The sequence below is a fragment of the Tupaia chinensis genome, unplaced genomic scaffold, assembly GCF_000334495.1.
Source record: "Tupaia chinensis unplaced genomic scaffold, TupChi_1.0 Scaffold144482_1, whole genome shotgun sequence".
Lineage (NCBI taxonomy): Eukaryota > Metazoa > Chordata > Mammalia > Scandentia > Tupaiidae > Tupaia > Tupaia belangeri.
Window position 1 is genome coordinate 2,462,192 of NW_006204341.1, and position 20,496 is coordinate 2,482,687.

Sequence of the window (20,496 nt, forward strand, 5' to 3'; positions counted from 1 at the left end):
AAAAGCTCTCCAAAAAAAAAAAAAATCACCATCAATATAAGTGGCATCAATATAAGTGGCATCAATAAACTGAGGAGCTATACACACACAGACACTGAGTAAAATGAGAATAGAAGCATTTAGATTGGGTGAATTATCAAGTAGCACTTACAGTTCTGGGGTCCTCAAACTCTAGACAGTCCAAAAACAATTAAAAAGAAGGTAGTAACATATTGGAAAGTTAAAGGGAGGAGCAGCCGTTCGTGTGGTATTTAAGGTGCTGACTCCCACATGGCCAACTGCAGTTCAAGTGCCAGACCTGGCAGCTTGCTTTCTCACTCCCCCCACCTCCCATCTCTCTCTGGTGAACACATGTGCCCTGCAGCAAATTAAAATAATAGTAATAAATAAATAAATAAATAAATAAATAAATAAATAAAGTTAAATAATTCCAAAAAAAATTAAAAGAAAAGTTAAAGGAACTGGGAAAAGAAGAAGCCGAGAGGCACTTAAACCTCTAAGTACCCTAAGACCTAACACAGACTGCGTGGGTAATGGTGAACAACTATCCTCAGTGGAAACAGAAAATTTATTATGAGGAAAATTGCAACAGAAAAAATTAAGTTTTATTCCCTAAAAACAAACAACAAAAAAAAGGTTTTAAGATGCTGGACTACATTTCCAATGAAAGAAGACTTCTGTTTTTAAGAAACATTAAAAAGATGGCATAGCAGTTCAAGTCCCAAACCCAGTGGCTTGAAACTCACACTGGGCATGTATGTGTGCATGCCCAAGATCCTGGAAGAAGAATGGAGAAGGGATTGTGGCATAGCCATCATACCTGAGAAGTAATTTCTCACTTTCCCTCTCACTGTCTCTGTCTGTATCTCTCGGGTAAGCACAGGCACCATAAGGCAAAAAAACAAAAACAAACAAAACAAAAACCTAGCTTTGTGGTTTCAGTTTATATACAGTTCAGTGTCAGAGGAGTTGTGAATATGTAGAGATTGAACAAAAGGATCTTTATTTTATTGCTGTTCATCACCTAGTGTATTTAAAGATGTCTAAGGTGTATTAAGATATGGTCCTTGCCCTCTGAGAGCACATAAGCATTTTAATTACACAATATTAATTAAAGAAAACTAACGTTTAATTGAAATTAATTATAAAAGGCAAGAGTGCATAAGAAAGGTGAGCACTGATGGTATAAAACTCAGAGACACCATGTGTAATCTTATTTTAGACACAGGGAAAATGACTTAGAAAAGAATTATAGGCCACTGCAAAAAACTGAATTATTTGTAATATTTATGTTTGGTTCACAAGGCAATAGTACCTTTTTCCTCATATTTAAGTTGCTCATTATATTCTGTTTATCTGCAATGGTGTTACCTGTTTGTGAAATCTGCTACAAGAACACAAAGACCATGCCTGCTCTGTCATTTTGGGCCTAGAGGGCAACATGGCCTAAAGGTATTTAATTCTCTGTGATACAGCAGCTTTTCCACAGGCAGGGCTCTGTGTTGCAGATACGAATGTAAGCATTTTCTAGCTAGCAGAAAATAAGAATCACTTATTAGCACATGGTAAAGAACTAAATGTTAGCAATATTAGGGTAAGCACCCATAATATTGCTCATTATCCACAGGTGCCTGAAATCCAAAATCTTACTTAGATTTTGGTTAGGAGGCCAAGCTCTGAAGTCAGTCTGACTGAATTCAAATCCTTGCTCTACCACATACTATATAATTCCAGACAATGTATTTGTTTTTTAAGCTTCACTTTACTCATCTATGAAATGGGGGTGATAATTACTGTGAGGTCAGTTTTTACATACAGCCTGCTTTGCATAATTCTTAGCACTTAGAGTCCTCTAAAGGTTAGCTATTATTAAGTGTTAAATACAACAAAATGAACGTTATATGTATAAGAAGTCTCCAAACATTTTACGGAAAAGGAGTATTACGAAAAACAACAACAACAAAACAGCTATGTATGGATTTTAAAACTTCTTGCACCAAAATAAACTCATACTTCAATTCCATTTTTTCCATGAACTGTTTGAAGTCCCCTGGTATTACATAATTAGTTATATTTCACTTAACAATAGAGATATGTTCTGAGAAACATATCCCTAGGTGATTTCATTGTTGCATAACATCATAGAGTACTTACACAAACCTAGAAGGCACGGCCTAGTCCACACCTAGGCTATGTGATATAATCTTATGGGACCACAGTCCATTCCATTGTTGACTAGAGCATTATTATGCAGCACATGGTTGTATTGCTTGCTTGGGCTGCCATATCAAATATCATACCACAAATTGGGTCACTTAGACAATGGCAATTTATTTTCTCATAGTTCCTGAGGCTAAAAGTCCAGGATCAAGATGTCAGCAAGTTTGGTTTCTACTGGAGCCTGTTTCCTTCATGTGCAGATGGCGGTCTTCTCCCTACATTCTCACACAGCCTTTCCCCTGCTATCTCTCTCTCTGTCTAAATTTCCTCTTCTTATCAGGACAACACACAGATTGGATTAGCATCCATCCTAACAGATTAATTTTAACTTAGTCAATCCTTTAAAGGCCCTATCTCTACATACAGTCACATTTTGAGGTACTGGGCAGTAAGGCTTCAATACATGAATTTGAGGGAGACACAATTCAGCCTGTAACATATCCCATTTTCATTCTAAGCAAAAGCACTCTTATCTCCGCAGTAAGAAAATCTGAAGTAATTTCGGGGAAGAGAATCAGTTCTCTTGTAATGCTTCTCAGCTTTCCAACACAGAGGGAACCTATTTAAGGTGATATAACTTTGTCAGGATAGACAGATAAACAAATACAGAGAGAGACACACATACGTATATCTAGTATACAGATGCCAATCACACTTTGAAGAACAAGCTCTCAGAATGCGTAACCACTTTACCAAAAAGCATCATCATCATCAATAAAAATAAATGATTTACCTAAAGTATACAAAGCAGTTACTGTTCTCAAAGCACAAGAATTACATTGCACAAGCAGTTCTTTTCTCCTTAGATCACAAGTTCACTGAAGAAAGGAACCATGACAGGTTAGTAAAAATTCACAGATTAGCTTTCTATGAAAGCTGAACCCAGAAAGCTTTTAATATCTTTGAATGATGGTATTAAAATTCTTTTTTTTCTATGTTGTTTTGATAGGTAATTGTGGTTGCAACTATAACAGCACATGCAATTAATGAGATAATCATGGTATCTAAATTATGATGATCATAGTAAAAAAAAAAAGAAAAAAAGAAAGAAAAGTTACTCTAAATGTCACCAGTCATGTGACAATTATTCAGAGGTACAGACATACAAAGCATTTCATACAAGCACATAACTTGGATATTAATTCAACTTAAGAAGATCAGTTGAGCACTAGCAAGAAATACCTTGAGCAGTATATATTAATCAAAAGACTCTACATATAGATATCTGCCCAAAAAATCTCCATGGGACAAGGATAGACTACCCAGCCTCCAGGAATTTAGGGATGAAAGCAATGTCTTCCTGAAAAATTGATGCAAACGCCACAGAAATACATCTAATATGTAGCTCAAATGAGAAAATATGTCAAAGGGCTTTATTCACTTTTAAGTACTTTCTAAACCTAAGGTGGCATTTTAAAGATGATCCCAGTGTGCCCTAATCCCGTTCAAAGGAGCTAATGTTGGTTCAACTGAACAGTTCTTTCTTAACAGATAAAGCAGATAAAATAAACTTGATTAACTAGAATAGAAAACGAATCATATATGTGAGAAAAGGCTAAAAATAGATATGTAATACTGAAGGTAACTTTTTAACATGAATCTGGTGGTTTCCCCTTTTCCCTCTGGTCACATGGCTACCTAAATCAAGAAAGCATTGCCTCATAAAATCTAAAGAATGCCCGTGTGTCATGCCACTTTAAGATTTATAATGGCAACAGCAAATTTCACACACAGATCTTAAAGGATACATAGTGTAGAGACTATATTATTTAAACCAGAGAAAAACACTTAACATGTAAATTACCTCATGCCATATAGCTGATCAAAATTTTTGCCGGAGTTAAAAAGTAAAATAAACCAACCCAATATGAAATAATGGCTATACTAGTTATAAATGTCATATCAAACATCAGTTTAAATCTACTCTTTTGACTGATTATATTCACAGAAAAATATCAATATAAATTTCTAACATGACTACAAACAAAATGCACAGCTAATGAATTTGCAATGCAAAATCCTATGTGAAAAGTACATCTTTTCATTTCTAATATTAGGGTATATTACAAAACATAACTACCCCATCCTCATAAATATTAATATAATCAATTTACACAATGTCTAAATATAATGCCAATATTCATGCTGTATTTTAGGCATTTCCAAATGCCCAAGGTAAGATGGCATGTTAATATTTCATAATCTATATTCTTATCATACTTTGAACAATGATTTTAATCTGGAATGATAAAATAATGTAATCTATCACTATGTACTAGAAGAGAAGGGACTGATTAAGAAATTGCTCTAAAAATGAGTGGAGGTTTAAATAAGAAAACATTCAAAACATAATGTAGTTAGTCCTAGCCAAAACACATCCAATCCAGAAGTCAGCTTATACTGTTAAAACATTAGGAAATAGGGAAGTAGCTAGTCATTGCACATAATGAATGTGAAATTAGAAAAGGCTGAAATTGGTACTTTAATAGTGTTTGTGCTATTTTTAAAAGATCACTTATAATGTACCATCGTTATAGAGTCTCAGGTCTTCTTTTCATTTGATTACCAAATGAGTGTTTCTACTTTATATACACTAGTTAAAAATAATGGCATTAATTATTTTTATTCTGATTGAATTTAGATTTTTAACAAAATTGTCACCACCATAAAAAGAAATATTTTACATTATCAACTAGCCTACAACTTCTAAACCCATAAGAAAAAAAAAAAACAATCAAACTAGAGTGCAAGAAAGTGATGTTTTATCATGAAGCAGTTACTTCAAACTCCAATCATCAATGTTTTGTCTCCCCCTTCTGGACTCACAATGTACAAAAGAAAAAAAAATGGCAAAATAAGATTTAATCTTTTTTCACAGGACGTTTTCAAATAATTGGCCTGACATACATGTAACAGTACATAAGGTAACCATTAAAATTCTATTCTATTGTACCAACAAACTAACAAAAATTCAATTTAATAATATAGCAGCAGCTTAATAGCTCACAAATACATACTGCTATGCTTAGTGGTATTTTATAGATATTACAGATTGAGCATCCCTTATCCAAAATGCTTGAGACCAATAGTACTTTGGATTTTGTATTTTTGGGGATTTTGGAATATCTGCATTTACATAATGAGCTATCTTGGGGATGGGAACCAAGTCTAAACACAAAATTTATTTCTGTTTCATGTATACCTTATACACAGAGCCTGAGGGTACTACATACAATATTTTTGTCTTACAGCATTTTGACCATGACCTGTCTGTCACATGAGGTCAGGTCTGAAATTTTCCACTTCTGCTGTCATGACACTCAGGACATTCTAGATTTCGGAACATTTGGATTTTGAATTAGGAATCCTTAACCTGTATTATTGTCATCTTATAGAAAGGAACACTTCAATAGCACTCAAATGTATTATTTGAGCCTAGCCATAAGTTTATACTTATAACTAGAACTTCCCCTCAGTATTACCTTCTTCACCAGCCTGGGGAAACAAATGCATCTGGTTCTATCTTGAGAGAAAGGTCCTGCAATAGTCATTTAATTAATGCCCAAGATTCCTTTTGCCTCAATTTAGGCAAAGAAGCATACATTTGCACCTAATCTTCACTATGATTGGGTCCTTCCTTTTGCCTGAGATTATTCAGAAACACTGCAAAGCATACAAATATTAATTATGTAAGATGGCTTATCTGGTAAGAACAACAGCCAACCAAAATGGTTAACTCTTCTCTATTCAGCTCCACTAAGTCAGAGAGAAGTACACATGGGTTTTATTACCTAGTAAAGATACTCTCACGTCAGTATGTATACATGCAACAATTATTAGAATGATAACCACCACATTCTCAGTAACAATATGCAGAGAGTATATTTAAAATAATGAAAGCAGTAGTTTGAAGCAGAGAACCAAATTATAAAATTACACTGCTCATGCTACAAGGGTTAAATACGTGTTCTTGCATGATGATAACATTTTTCTTCTACTCTTGGGATTTCAGTCGTTCCTCCTTGATTAGCATGCCTAACTGAACTTATCCTCTTTTACTCCAAACTTGGTCTTGTTCCTGACTTCCCTAGGAATGTTCAAGTAATGTTAGCTTGAAATTTCAGTCACTGATTCACACATCTATTCCATCCCTTTTAATCATTGGCTAAGGCTGATATATTCTACTGCTACACTTTCTCTCATCTATTCTCTCCATTTAGTTCCTACAAACCATACTCCAATTCAAGGTCTTATTACTGCAACTACTGCAATGATCCCCCACCTTGATCTTCATGCCCTCGTCTCTAACCTTTCCAATTTCCACTGCAACATTAATCTTCCCCAAATACACTTCAAATTTTGTCATTCCACAGCTCAAAACCTTCTAGGGCTCCTCACTGACTAAAAAATCTACAACTCAGTATATCTCTCCAAAAATGATCTCCTACCTACCTTTCCAAATTTATGACCAATTAATTATGCTTAAACCTAAGTGTTTAGTCACCTTAATGAGATCTTTGAGTTGGTTACTAAATATCCCCATACTTTCCCGTGTTCATCCCACTCCAACCACAGTGAAATCTTTGCTATTCTTCAAATATTCTAGGCACACTTCTACATCAAGGCTTTGTACTTAATGTTCTCTCTGACTATATGGTTCTTCCTCAGATATATCCATGTTTTTTTTTCCATTTTCATCTAGGTGTCTTTTCAAAAATTATTTGCTCAGAGCCCACCTATATTAGCACATCCTTGATCAGTCTCCTGTGTCTTTTCAAATTTTATTTGCTCAGAGCTCACCTATATTAGCACATCCTTGATCAGTCTCCACATCTTGTCATGTTTTCTGTTTCATAAGATTTATCTGCCATCATATTTTATATATGTTTTATCATTTTAGATAACAGGTCCAACTAGAGACATAAACTCCCACTTAATATATACTAAATGTCTGTACCTTAAAACAGAAACTGAAAGACCGAAGTATAAAATCAGGAAGAACAACTGTGAATACCAGAAACAGTGTGGGAGGAAGCTGGACAATGAGGGTGGGGTAGGAAGGAGGAAATCAAGGGGGGGAGCAAAACGTTTAATGGACACAAAGATGAAAAATTATCTATTGATGATATGAAAATGTTTTTGACTGAACTAATATGTAGTATATTCATGCCCAAGAAGTACATTTTCTATGCTTCAAAGACATACCATAATTAAATGTAAAGGAAAAAGAAATATAATTTAAAAAGTAAATAAATACTGAGACACCCAATCACAGAATCATCCCCAGTTTCTTACAGTACCTAATCTAGTGAGCCATGCTTTCTTAGAATGCCCCCTCCCAATATGCAACCAAAGTCCAAATCCCTAAGAGAAAAATAAATAATTTACCTTATTGTAACATCTGGTCATTATAATTCTATTTTAATTATCCTATGTAATCATACCAATTCTTACTTCTGTTTTCCACAGAATAACGCTTATTTTCCACCTGTGGATGAATTATTCCTGGCTTGCAATAAAATTGAATTAATTACTTTAGCTGTTTATTAAATAGATTTTATGCAATGTGCTACCAAATAGCAAAAATTATTTTGGTTCATGAAGTTTTAGAACTCTTATTTAGAACTAGAATCTACTGGAGAAGTCACTCAGTTCTTTCTCTACTCCAAATTCTGTTTGCTATTTTTAGATATCTACAGGATGATTTTTTTTTTATCATTTCCCTTCATAGATTATATCTACATCAAATCCTCAACTATGTTATTAAATCTTTAAAATAACCTTGTCAATATTAACTTCAGACGATATATGAATTTTATTTTTTTCTCAAAGCCCAGCAATAATTCACACCGCATAACACATAGCTTTCAATAAATAGGTAGATAATTCTCCTTCCAACATCCACCTGAATCCTTCCCACTGTTCTTGACCCAGAACAAATCCTATTTCTCCCTTTAAAACTTCAAATAGCACAGATCTTGAAGAGAAAAAAAAAAATAAAAAGACAGCTCCATAGTCTTATCTCACTTTACCCTATATCCTTTATGTTTTATGTCTTTCATACCAAACATTTTATAGAATTCAATACATTTTTTTGTAGAGACAGATTTTTGCTTTAGTGTGTGTGTATGCACCGGAAAGACAGAGAAAGACAGAAAGATAGAAAGCAAGAAATCACCCCCCAGGGAGGATGGTGACGCCACAATCCCTTCCCCATTCTCCTCTCAGAATTTTAGGCATGCACATACTCACATCCAGCATGAGTTTCAGGTCACTAGGTTCAGGATTCAAACCCGCAGTTGACTACATAGAAGTCTAGTGACGTAACCATCATGCCACCTACTGGTCCCAGAATTCAATACATTTAACAAAATGTCACTTAATCTACGATTCACAAGGCTCTTTTATATGATAAATATATTAATTATTAAAAATGTACTCCAAAACTATCCTGAATTTAGTATTGTTATTTTCATTTTATCAGTGATGAAACTGAGGTTCAGAGAAATTAAATAACTTAACTAAGGTCACACAGCTAATATGTAGCACAGTCAGAATCTGAACCCAAGTGCATTCACTTCTTAACTCATCACCTTTACCAAAACTTGCATTCTTTTGTACAGTCCTTTACAGACTCGTGGGATAATAGACTATCATTCATAGATATAAATTACTCTAAAACAGAAATATTATTAGAAAAGCCATTAAGGGATATATAATGTAATAGGAACTATAATACAAGCAGTGATTTCCATAGGAGAGTTCAAAATAAAGTGCTATGAATTACTAGGTGAAAATGAAAAGGAGGGTGAAAATCAGGATCAGGATAGGCTTCATGGGAGTGCTATAGACAATGTGCCAAAAGTGGATAAAGGAATTAAATATTCTACACAAAACAGATTTGATGAGCAAAGTCAAAAGCATGACTGATTGGGAACCAGCAGTTAGCATAATGGCTATGTCGCTGGACTCCCACGTAGTCGACCGCGGTTCGCGTCCCGGACCCGGTGGCTTAAAACTCACGCCGGGCGCGTGTGCGTGCGTGCCCAGGATCCCGAGAGGAGAATGGAGGAGAAGGGATTGCGGCGTGACCATCCCCCCTGGGGGGTGATTTCTCGCTTTCTGTCTCTATGTCTCTCTCTGTCTGTCTGGCGAGCGCATGCGCCCTACAGTGAAAATCTCTCAAAAAATAAAATAAAATAAAATAAAAATAAATAAATAAAAAAAGCATGACTGATTGAGATGGTGGCTATACTTACGTAAGTGAGTTTTTTAGCTTGATTTAAAAATTTTTTAGTTATTTATTTTATTTTATTTGAATTTTTTTACTTAAACTTTATTTGCTTTTTTTAGAGAGAAACAGAAAAAGTCACATAGGCACTTCTTTTTTTGGAGAGGTTTTTGCTATAGGGTGCATGCGCTTGCCAGAAAGAGAGAGGCAGAGAGATAGAAAGTGAGAAATCACCCTCCAGGTGGGATAGCCACGCCGCAATACCTTCTCCATTCTCCTCTCGGGATTTTGGGCATGCATGCACATGCACCCGGTGTGAGTTTAAACCATCGGGTCTGGGACTCAAACTGTGGTAGACTACATGGGAGTCCAGCGACATAGCCATTATGCTAACTGCTGGTCCCAGATAGGCACACTTGGCAAGGTCTTGCCACTCTGTGAGCCCCTTCTCCCAATCCTCCAGCTAGTCAGGATCTTGGATGAGTACATCTGGCATGTTTTGGTTGACTTAAGGGATCCATGCCCATGATGGGCCATGTGATCCCTACTCTACAGCCTGTGACACCAAGGCTGGGCCTAACTTAATTTTTAAACTTATGAAGAAGAATAGTAAAAAGCGAAGCTGATGGTAGTTCAAAACCAAGAGGGCCTCAAATGTCTCTGTCTCCTGTATAATAGACAATACAAAAACAAACAGAAACAGTCACGAAGACCTAGTACATTATATAATTTACCTTTCTACTTTCAATCTGGCTCTCTTATCACTCTTTTTTTGACCAATGTATATAACCTGTAGGCAACCACAATAATTAGAAATTTTTATTCTAGAATTCTCTCTAGAACATCTCTGTGAAATTCCTACCTGCACTTTTCATCAATGAACAAACACCGCCCAGCTTTCGGAGACTAAAGACACCACAACACATAAGTCTCTTGGTACCTGACTTTCACCAGAATGATTTTGTATATTGTTTTCTCATTCCTTCCACTAGTCACAAGAAAACATCTTCTTCCATAAGGCAGTCCTCCTACCTAAACCTAACTTCTCATCATTTCCTCTAGAAGCCGATTTCTATAATACCCTCCCTTTACAACACAACTTACAAACTCAAGTGTGAGAAACAGGTCACAGATAAGACAATAGGCATGAAATAGTTTACACTGTGAATCAATCATAACATTGGTCTCATTATACTATCTTTCTAAACACTTTGGGAACCATATATATGACTGTATATAGCCTATAGGCCCATCACTTTTCAACTTTTATTCTACTGCATCTTTTTGTGCTCTTTATTCTGTTTACCTCTCTGTCTTCCCATTAGTCCTTGTTTCCTGAAGGCAGAAATGGTGTTCATTGGGGATGTAGGACATGTAAATGGCTTATTATAATAACATATGTTAAAGATCATATACATAGTGCTAGGTAAAGGAAAGAGTTATCTAGAACATCACCTATGATTGAAACTTAATCTTGATGAATATCTAGGAGCTTGCTGGGCACACCAAGAAGAAAAGGGCATCCCAGCTCAAAGAAATAAAATACACTAGATTTAAAGGTATTAAGAGAACTGAAGAATTGCTGAATGTTCCTGTATGGATAGAGACAGGAAGGCATAAGAATGCAGCTGAAGTTGAAATCAGAAAAAGAGGTAGGGAAGAAATCAAAAAGCATAAAAAGGGCCCACCCACAGTAGTAATCACTGCTGAGACACAGTATTCTGCAGGCTGAGACCACACAGAGCCCCAAGTTTGAATCTCCAGTCCAATATAAAGTTTAGGTACAGTGGCATGTACCTGTAATTCCCACAACTCAGGGAGGATGAGGCAGGAGGAGCTCAAGGCTGACCTGTATAATATAGTGAAACACTTGTCTGAAAATTACGCAGAGGCCAGAAAGTGGTGTAGCAATACCACAATGCTCTGCAATGCTGAACTAATATGAGGAGATTCTGGATTTGCATGCTGAAAACCTCCTGTACACACCAGGCGCATGTGCACATGACTTTTATCTGACCTGGCTGAGGCTAGCAGTGGATCATGATGTAAAGACCCTACTTGGGGGTGTCTCTTTCTTTCTTGTTTTCTCATAGATGAAATAAATGAATGAACTTAAAAAGGAGGAGGAGGAGGGGGAGGAGGAGAATAATCTGGTATGGTGGCATGTGCCTGTAGTCCTAACTGAGAAACTGAGGCAGGAGGATTGTAACAAGGGGAGACACTGTCTTTAAAAGCAAAAAAAAAAAAAAAAAAAAAAAACCAAAAAACTTTTTTGCAAGATACATTAAAAAGAATTCTTGGGGAAAAATGAATGTCCTGAACAAGGGTAAGATAATGCATTTGAAGGTTTCACACCACTGGCTTAGAATTTTGACTATTCCAGTATTTATCTGTCCTGTACATTAAATCAGTCAGCTCACACCAGAGGTGGATGAACACTTCACTTACTTTCTCAGCAGTCTAGTTTACAAATGTGAAACCTCAGAAGCAAATATGGACTCATTAAGCAACCGCATGCAATTTGTGAATAGCCACAACTGTGTTTAAAAAAAAAAAAAAAAAAAAAAAAAAAAAAACCATAAAGTCTATTTGCAGTGGCACAGGTAGAAAGCCATTGCTCTGTAGTTCTGGGGACACATAGACACAGGGTTTCAGATCCTGGGTTGACCCAAACACATCAGGAATGCATGTTTGCCCATGATACTGGCTGTTTGGAAGGCTTTGGGGGGTGGTGAGTATCACAGCACGGTGTAATCCTGTCAAGGATGCTAGTTTCTCTTTCTCTCATGGAAGAAAAATGAATTGAAAAAAAAAAAGTAATAGGGAACCATTTTAAGGTTCTGAGGAGGGAAATAGCGTGGGTGGGTGAAAAACTAAATTCAAAGAGACTGCTCAGGAAGTTAATGTAATCACAGGAAGCTGGCGTCAAATGAGAGTCTGAGCTAAGGAAGTAACAGTGTGGGTAATTAGTGGAGAGAGTTAAGAGTTATTTAGGAGATATAATCAACAGAACTTAATACCTGATTGGTTGTACAAGAATCGGTAATATATTGGCTTTTGGCAGTCTATTTGCTTATGATGTCAATGGTAGAAATAAAAGTTGGCTCCAACCCACATTAAAATAAGCACAAGATAGCTCTGTCTCCACAAACTCCCCTACTTAACACCACCCTTCTTACACCTAGTTTCTAGTTTAATATCAATCCTCACGGACTCACTCAAAAGTCTTCTAGGTAGCTTCCCCAAACAAGTATCTCAATCCTAATTCTCAAAGTGTGCTCCTCAAACTAATTTAATGAAATCTCCTGTGGTACCAGGTGAAAACGCAAATTTCTTATTCATATCCCAAATCTGGAAAAATCACTGTCCTGGGGGGAAAGAGCAAAATTTGCATTATCATGCACTTTCAAGTTTGAGAATGATTTGCCTAATCTAGCCTATCCACCTATCATATTTATTTGTCTTAAATCGTTTTGGTTTTATCATGTCACTTCCCTGCTCAACCTAATTTCTAATCTTCTGCCTAGACTTCCAGACTCTCAACTTGATTTTTTCAAATTTTTCACGATACTTTCTCTGTTCCAATAATGTCAGCCTTATCTTTCACTTCTTTCTTTCCCACCTCCACATAGGATTTGGTTCTCTCTGCAGGTCATTGCATTTAATATTATTTTTAAAACTGGAGAACATCTCCATCTTCTCTTCTCCCTAGTCAAACCCCAGCCATCAAACTAACTATTCCTGAAAGTCCAGTGTAAGTCCAAAAATTTACATGGAGTTTTCTCTAATTATTCCAACTCTGCTTCTTTTACCTACTTATGAATTTCTTACACTTTTAGTCAACATGTACAATTTAATGTATAATTATTTTGCCATATATCAACTAGAAGGTCTAATCTCATTCTTACTTTCCAGTCATTAATCTATCTAGAATAGTTCTTGGCAAACAATAAGCACTAAATAAATATTTGCTGATTTTTAAAAATATCCTGAAAGGTTGATGGCTTTTTTTCCCCTAGATGTTAAAAAAGAGAGAAAGAAATTGGGGGGAGGGGAGAAGAAATCAAAGTTTAAGAGCAAAACAAATATTAAATATAGTCACTGCTCTAGATAACTTAGTACTCATAATGTCAAAGATAATGTTTTCTACCCTGTTCTCTCTCTAAATAAAGAATGCTTAGTCATGGGGCAAGGTAATTACAAATAGCTCTCAATCACAATACAGGCCACAATTGGTAGGTTATGTAATAGTGTATCATGTAATTATAGCACTTGATACCTCGAAGTGTAAATGCCTCGAGCATAAAACCTTTAAATGACAGCAACAAAAAGAAACTTAAAAGATAATTTAAGTCAATCATTTTCATGTATCCATTTAATAACTGAACCCCAGAGAAATCGCATGATTTCCCCAAAGTTGCTGATCTGATTAGTAGTATCCAACAAACACAAGAACCCAGGTCTCATGACTGCACACCATGGGTCAATTTTTATTAAACTACATGCTCAGTGGTAGTAAAATCAATGTGAAATATTTTAATAAGAATTCCTATTAGCATAAGCCAGCATTTTAGGAATCTGCCATCTTGAGAAATCAAGGAAAAAACATGCAATTTCATCAGAACTATAAAGACTAACACAAGTATAATGTGAGGAAAGAAAAGTAAAAACTTCTAAGAAAATATACATGTATATCCTAGTTCTAAAACACTTCCCAAAACTATAGGAAAATACTTACCAGAGCTAAGTTTAATCACTTTATCTTAATATTCAACTCATTGCTTTGGTAAAATAAACACCAAAGGAAGAACCAGACATAAAATCCTACAAGGAAAAAAAAAAAAAAACACTATCCAAAAGTACAAACTTATATCTAAGGGTAAAACACATCTTTTGTACTCACCGTAACTTTACTTCCAACTATCTGCATACAGTGGTCAACAAAGAGTGGTTATGGGGTAAAAAAAAAAAAAAAAAAAACAGCAACAATATTAGTAATCAGAAGCTTTTCACAGAAGTTGAGTGTTTAGTAAATTAATAAACCTAACCATATTTATAATTTAGATCCAGAAGCTAAAACACATATATCAATATCAACATTAATTTCTATCATATTTTTAAAATGTGTAAAGAATGTGGAATAAAGATTCCCAAGTAAAGGGTAATTACCATTTCAGGATTTGTTTTTTAATGTGTTGTAATGGGCTTCTCACACAGTACAATCTAAATATCAAGTAATGGCGGTTAAATGTAATCAGGTATCAGATATTTTTTCAGTTCACAGCCCCTGAAGAAAATTATCAGTAGAAAAGAGATTTATTTTTAAAGCTGCTGTTTTCTTCCCCTTTCTTTCTAATGGCAGGGGTAATATTTAAGTTGAAATAAGGGTTGAAATAAGACGTTTTCGAATATAAATGTTGTGCTTAGAAGTGAACTTTAGATTGAAAACTGGAATATTTTTTATTGTTATGAATTTAAAGTCTATAATATGGTTTATACTTGAAAGTTACAGAGAAGATAGATTGCTTATTATTCTAGTTTTCTAGGTCATGCTAGCATTTCTATTATAAGATCAGAGTTTTCTATATAATACGAAGACAAAGAATAATTTTATATGTAAACACGCACATATTCATAAGGAGGAAACAATTCAAAAGTTGCCACTTCAACTGAGCTTTCCTAATGGATAAGAGATAAAATTTTTGAGGGTCAGAATTGCGTTTAAGAAAGTAAGAAGTAAACTTATATTCCTAAACATAATCCTATGCCAAAATCCGAATATAAACAAAATCATTGTTACCAGGTTCCCACACTTGAATATCAAGCAGTGCCCAAAAAAGAGCCAATCCACAATCTAAGACCATCAATCTGATAGCAGTTTACTATCAAAATGTATTCTATTTTTCAGCTAGTACTTTAAAAATAAAAAGTAAATATAATTGGAACTTTAATAAGAATCCTAAATTGAGCAGGATATCACAAGATACAAAGGGATAATGACAGTTTCCAAGTAAATTATTTTAGAGGAATCTGTGAATCTCCAACTAGAGAAGCAGCTTTCTTAAATATTCATTCAACAGACTATTTACAGGCAGTGATTAGTTGAATAAAAGCCTCTTTGGTGCCATTAACAGTCTTCTGAACTGAAAGATATGCTATTGACCTAAATTATTTCCTCCCACCAAAAAGACAGAGGTTGTATTTGTTCCTTGTTTATTTAGCACAGGCATTCGACTAAAAAAAAAAAAAAATGTGAGCTTGTCTTAACAATTAAGGCAAGTCTATACTCAGTGAAACAACCAGAATATGGCCCATGTAATGGTTCATGTGGATGCAAAATGACAGCATTTAGTTAAAGCACATATAACAATAGATTATATTAACTAGCCAAGGGAAGCAAAATTGTTTTGGTCATGACTGGCTTCAACTGATCTACCAAATCCAGACCATACCTGGAAGGGACCTGTGAAAGAAAGTATCTGAAAATGGTAAAAGTGAACTACTTGTGACGCACAGCAAACCAACAAATCTATGCATACATGTAGTTGGTATCACTATTGATATTTTAAATGATTTCCTACTGAGGTTTTTTAAATCAATAATACCTCTCAGTGGCTCACCTCTCCCCATAAACATAATTTTACAGACTTTAAATTCTCAACTTCAAAGATTGATAGTTTAAAAATAAATCAATTTCTTAACATTCTAATAGACATTGGCATTTTGCAAACTAATCTTAGAAATTTGGTGGATAACTTCTCCTTATAAGTGCTGTTAGGTGCATACAATATCCCCCCTAAATCATTGATATACTGTGACTGTTTCGGGATTATGAATCAGTGAAGACAATGTTTGCAATATTAACAAACTTGGTTTTTCCAACCCTGAAAATATATGATACTTTTCTGAAAATATAGACTCTTCCAGGTTATTTGTGACCAAATTATCCACATGTACCAATAACTGTAGATGAAGTCCATAACCACACTTTCTTTTTTTTAAGAGAGATTTTTGCTATAGGGCGCGTGTGCTCACCAGAGAGACAGAGAGAGAGAAAGTGATAAATCACTCCCCAAGGGGATGGTCACACCACAGTCCCTTCTCCTCCATTCTCCTCTCTGGATTGTGGGCACACATGATAGGCATGAGTTTTAAGCTGCCAGGTCCAGGACTCGAACTACAGTTAACTACATGGGAGTCCAGCGATACAACCATTATACCAACCCCGCAGTTTCTTTAAAAAAAAAAAAGTTTAAGTAATTATTTTATTTAACTTTATTTACTTATTTATTTATTTTAATTTGACCAGAGAGGGACAAAGTGGAAGAAAGAGAGAAAGAGAGAGCAAGCTGCCAGGTCCAGGACTCGAACCATGGTGAGCTATGTGGGACTCCAGCATCCTTAACCACCATGCCAACCTGCCAGCCCCAATCCCCACACTTTCTATATTGAGTAAAAATGGTTAACACATGGAAGGTTCTTTTCCAGCCTTCTATTTAAAGTTTACTCATCAATGGTATTTATTCAAGGTACTGTTCCCTTTAACATTTACACAACTTACTATTTCCTATTATCATACTTTAAGAAGGAAAACCTAAGCAATCATTTTCATCATTATCTTATGATTTCCTTTATATTCTCTTATTCCACGCTAAATTTAGCCAAGTTAATTACACAATCAAAGACTATTTGTTTTGGCAACAAGTTTTGACCACAGATCTATGTATAGCTTCTCTGTCTCACTTTAATGTCCTCACCCAGGAACCTAGCAGCATGATGGACATCTCTTATTGAGCTTGTATCTTGTTTGATTTTCAGAGCCCATACAAAATAATGAATGCTAGTGTCAATGGGGAAAATGTACAATTTATGTTTAAATTTAACTAATTCTCTTATGTTTTACATGTGACTATAAAACATTTTCCATCAGGTTTTCTAGCCTTTAACTTTGTTTTTACTTCAAGATGAAAGTTTTGACTACCTGTAAGAACAGTAGAGGTTACAATCATATCTACTTTAAATGAGGGAACATTTTTAATCAGTGTATCCATATAATGAAAAAATAAGCATAAAAAAGTATGACACACGCAAAGCACATCTAAAGGCTAATGAGAAACAGAAAGCAGAATGGAAACTTTGGCTACACACAGGTAAACAGCCATACGTTTATGTATAATTGATACAAATTTTATTGTGATCATTAAAAGGTCAAATAATTGAAGTACTGTCTGTCACTGAATACTATCCCTCTCACCTTCAAAAAGAAATTACATAAACAATCTACATGATTTTAATGATAGAAAACACAGTATTCATTAATGTCTCCCTAAGGTGAGAAAACTTCAAAACATGTTTGTCAACAGGCTTTCTTCCATCATAATATCTGGTCCATGAAAAATATAACTCAAAAAAATATATAATCTTGGAATTCTTATGAAAGTACTGAGCGTAGGTCAGGATTTCATATGTACGCTGAGTGAAACAAGTAAGGACCATAGACTAAATAGTATAGATTTGAAACTAATGTCTTAAACATGGAATTTTCATGTCTTTTAAGAAACATTCAATTTCCACCTTTTGAGTAAAGCAATTCAAGTAAGCTCATCTATTATTTACCTAAATTTTTCCAATTTATTCTGAAAAATAAGTATATGATTTCAAGTACATATTTGTTGGGCCAATTGAAAAGGAAACAATATGAGAATAAATGAAAACAAGTTCTGCATAAAGATCAAGTAAAAATCAAAAGGTCAAGGCTTCATATAATTTTCATTAAATTCAGCCCCCTTACACAAAACATTAACAACAAATGAGCCAGAGATACTAACAAAATGTTATCATTGAAATACCACATGATTATTCATGTATTATTATCTGTACTTTACACTGAGATTTAGTTTTATAGATTTACTAGTGTATTTGCCTGTAGGTATTTGAAAAATAACAGTGAATGTACACTCTGTATTTCCTAAAATGTTTTACTGTGAACAATAACTTGAGTACAAAAATGAGAAGAGATTCATCAGAATTTCAAAGTAAAACCCTATGCATCACCTAATTCTATTGAAAACGACGCTCATGGCAAATTTCACTTATCACTTGAAACATATTTCTGCCCTTGGATACCAGAAGCAAATTAAAAAACATGCTGTTGCTCAGCTCTGGCAGAGCTGCAATGCGTTATGTTTAAATAGTTCAGCATTCAGATTTGGCTTGCTTAAAGTACAATATAGAATCAATACAATCATAGAATTCAGGGTAAAATGCATTATCAATTGCCACTGAAATTACTGTACTGAAATAGCATTTACAGGACAGCCAAATATCTTTAGAATATATTTTTCCAGTTAACTGTTTTCTTCAGTGGTCAACATCTTAAATTTAAAATACGTACGTTTTAAACATCTACGTGTATATACAAATGCATATGTGAAATATAAATACACACACACAAAAGTCACTCTGTGTGTGTGTGTGTATATACACATGGTGATTTTATGAACAGTAGATATGAAAAGTTTTTTCTTCACAGAAATGTAAAAGATGCATTTCGCCATTTTAAAAATAAATTTTTACCAAAAAAAAAAAAAAAATGAAGGCTATTTTGGAAGCACCTTAACAAGCAAACAAAGCAACTACTACATTAAAACACTAAGTTTTTCCTGTTGCTAACAAGTCCTTTCAGCGAACCCCACTTTTAAATCTTGAGACTCACAGATTTGATTAAAGCTACAGTTAAATGCCATCCTTTATATTAAGTAAAGCTGTACAATAACAATTATAATAAGGCAGCTTACAGAGTTTGCATTATATAAAATAACAAAAAAAAGGCGAACAAAACTGCAAATGAAAAATATTGCTACAAATTCCATGCAAGCAGACAACAGACATGTAGCTTTAATGAAAACTTAAAGCTGTGACTATGCTGTTTGTGTCTTTCTCAAAATCCAAAATTTTGATCTAACAAATTGAATAGTAAAGTGGAATATCTGCAAAATGCTGTCAATTTTTAGTAAGTGGACAAAATCTTTACCCCAAATTCACTGAATTTCTTCACAGCCTTCTATCCTCTGTCTTGTTTATAATAACAGAAGTATCTGATTTCTAATGAACAGTTTGGAAATACCCACTAAATGTGTACAAATATATACATAAATTGTTCTCAGAATAGTCTGCATGAGTGCACTAAGGCAATAATGTAAAGATCTGAGGTTTATTTTTAAGCAGATAATGCTAAGCTCATTCTGTTGGTGCCAGGAAAGACTTACAGATTTGGCAGTAGCAGAAATGTACTGGCCAACCATCTCACGCTTGGTGGTGAAATCTTTGTTTCGCAAAGGAGCTTTTTTCTCTTCATTAAGGTTCATGTCCTCCTGTTAGGAAAAAAAAAATTGAAGGAACTAGAAGCATTGATCATTTTTTTTAAAAAAGAGAGATTTTTTTCCTACAGCAAAAATAGGGTGCATGTGCTCACCAGTGAGACAGAAAGAGACAGAGAGACAAAAAGGAAGAAATCACATCCCAGGGGGAGTTGGCCACACCGCAATCCCTTCTCCTCCATTTTTCTCTCAGGATTTTGGGCACGCACGCATGCATATGCACCCGGCATGAGTTTAAGCCACCAGACCCAAGACTTGAGCCGCAGTCAACTACGAGTCCAGCAATGTAACCATTACGCCATCTGCTGGTCCTAAATTTCTGATTTCTATCTCTTGAAATATTCAGTCATCCTCTGACTTACAACAATCATTCTTTTTGGGGGGGAATATCTCACTGTTATTTTTCACTATAGATACCGTGATCTTGTGTCAATTTTACTGTGTATTCATGGGTCATATCTCTACCTAGCCAATTAATGAGCAGAAAGAAAAAATATTTTAAACTAGTCCACTGAATAGATTGGCAGTTTATAGCATAGCTATGCATTATGCAACCCTAGCAAGGCTATTTATTGTACTTACTTTGATAGCAAACACACACACACACACACACACACACACACACACACACACACATATCTCTCTGAGACATATCTCTCTATGTGC

At 34.9% G+C, this 20,496-nt stretch overlaps 1 protein-coding gene across 1 annotated transcript in view; it reads right to left on the reverse strand.

Moving 5' to 3' along the window:
* Window positions 1–20,496, reverse strand: part of DIAPH2 (diaphanous related formin 2) — a gene marked incomplete at its 5' end in the record, with an annotated part of 1,076,033 nt that overhangs the window by 944,098 nt on the left and 111,439 nt on the right. The window contains 1 exon segment of the mRNA XM_014583678.2: window positions 19,720–19,824. Within this exon segment, the coding sequence (XP_014439164.1) occupies window positions 19,720–19,824 (105 nt within the window).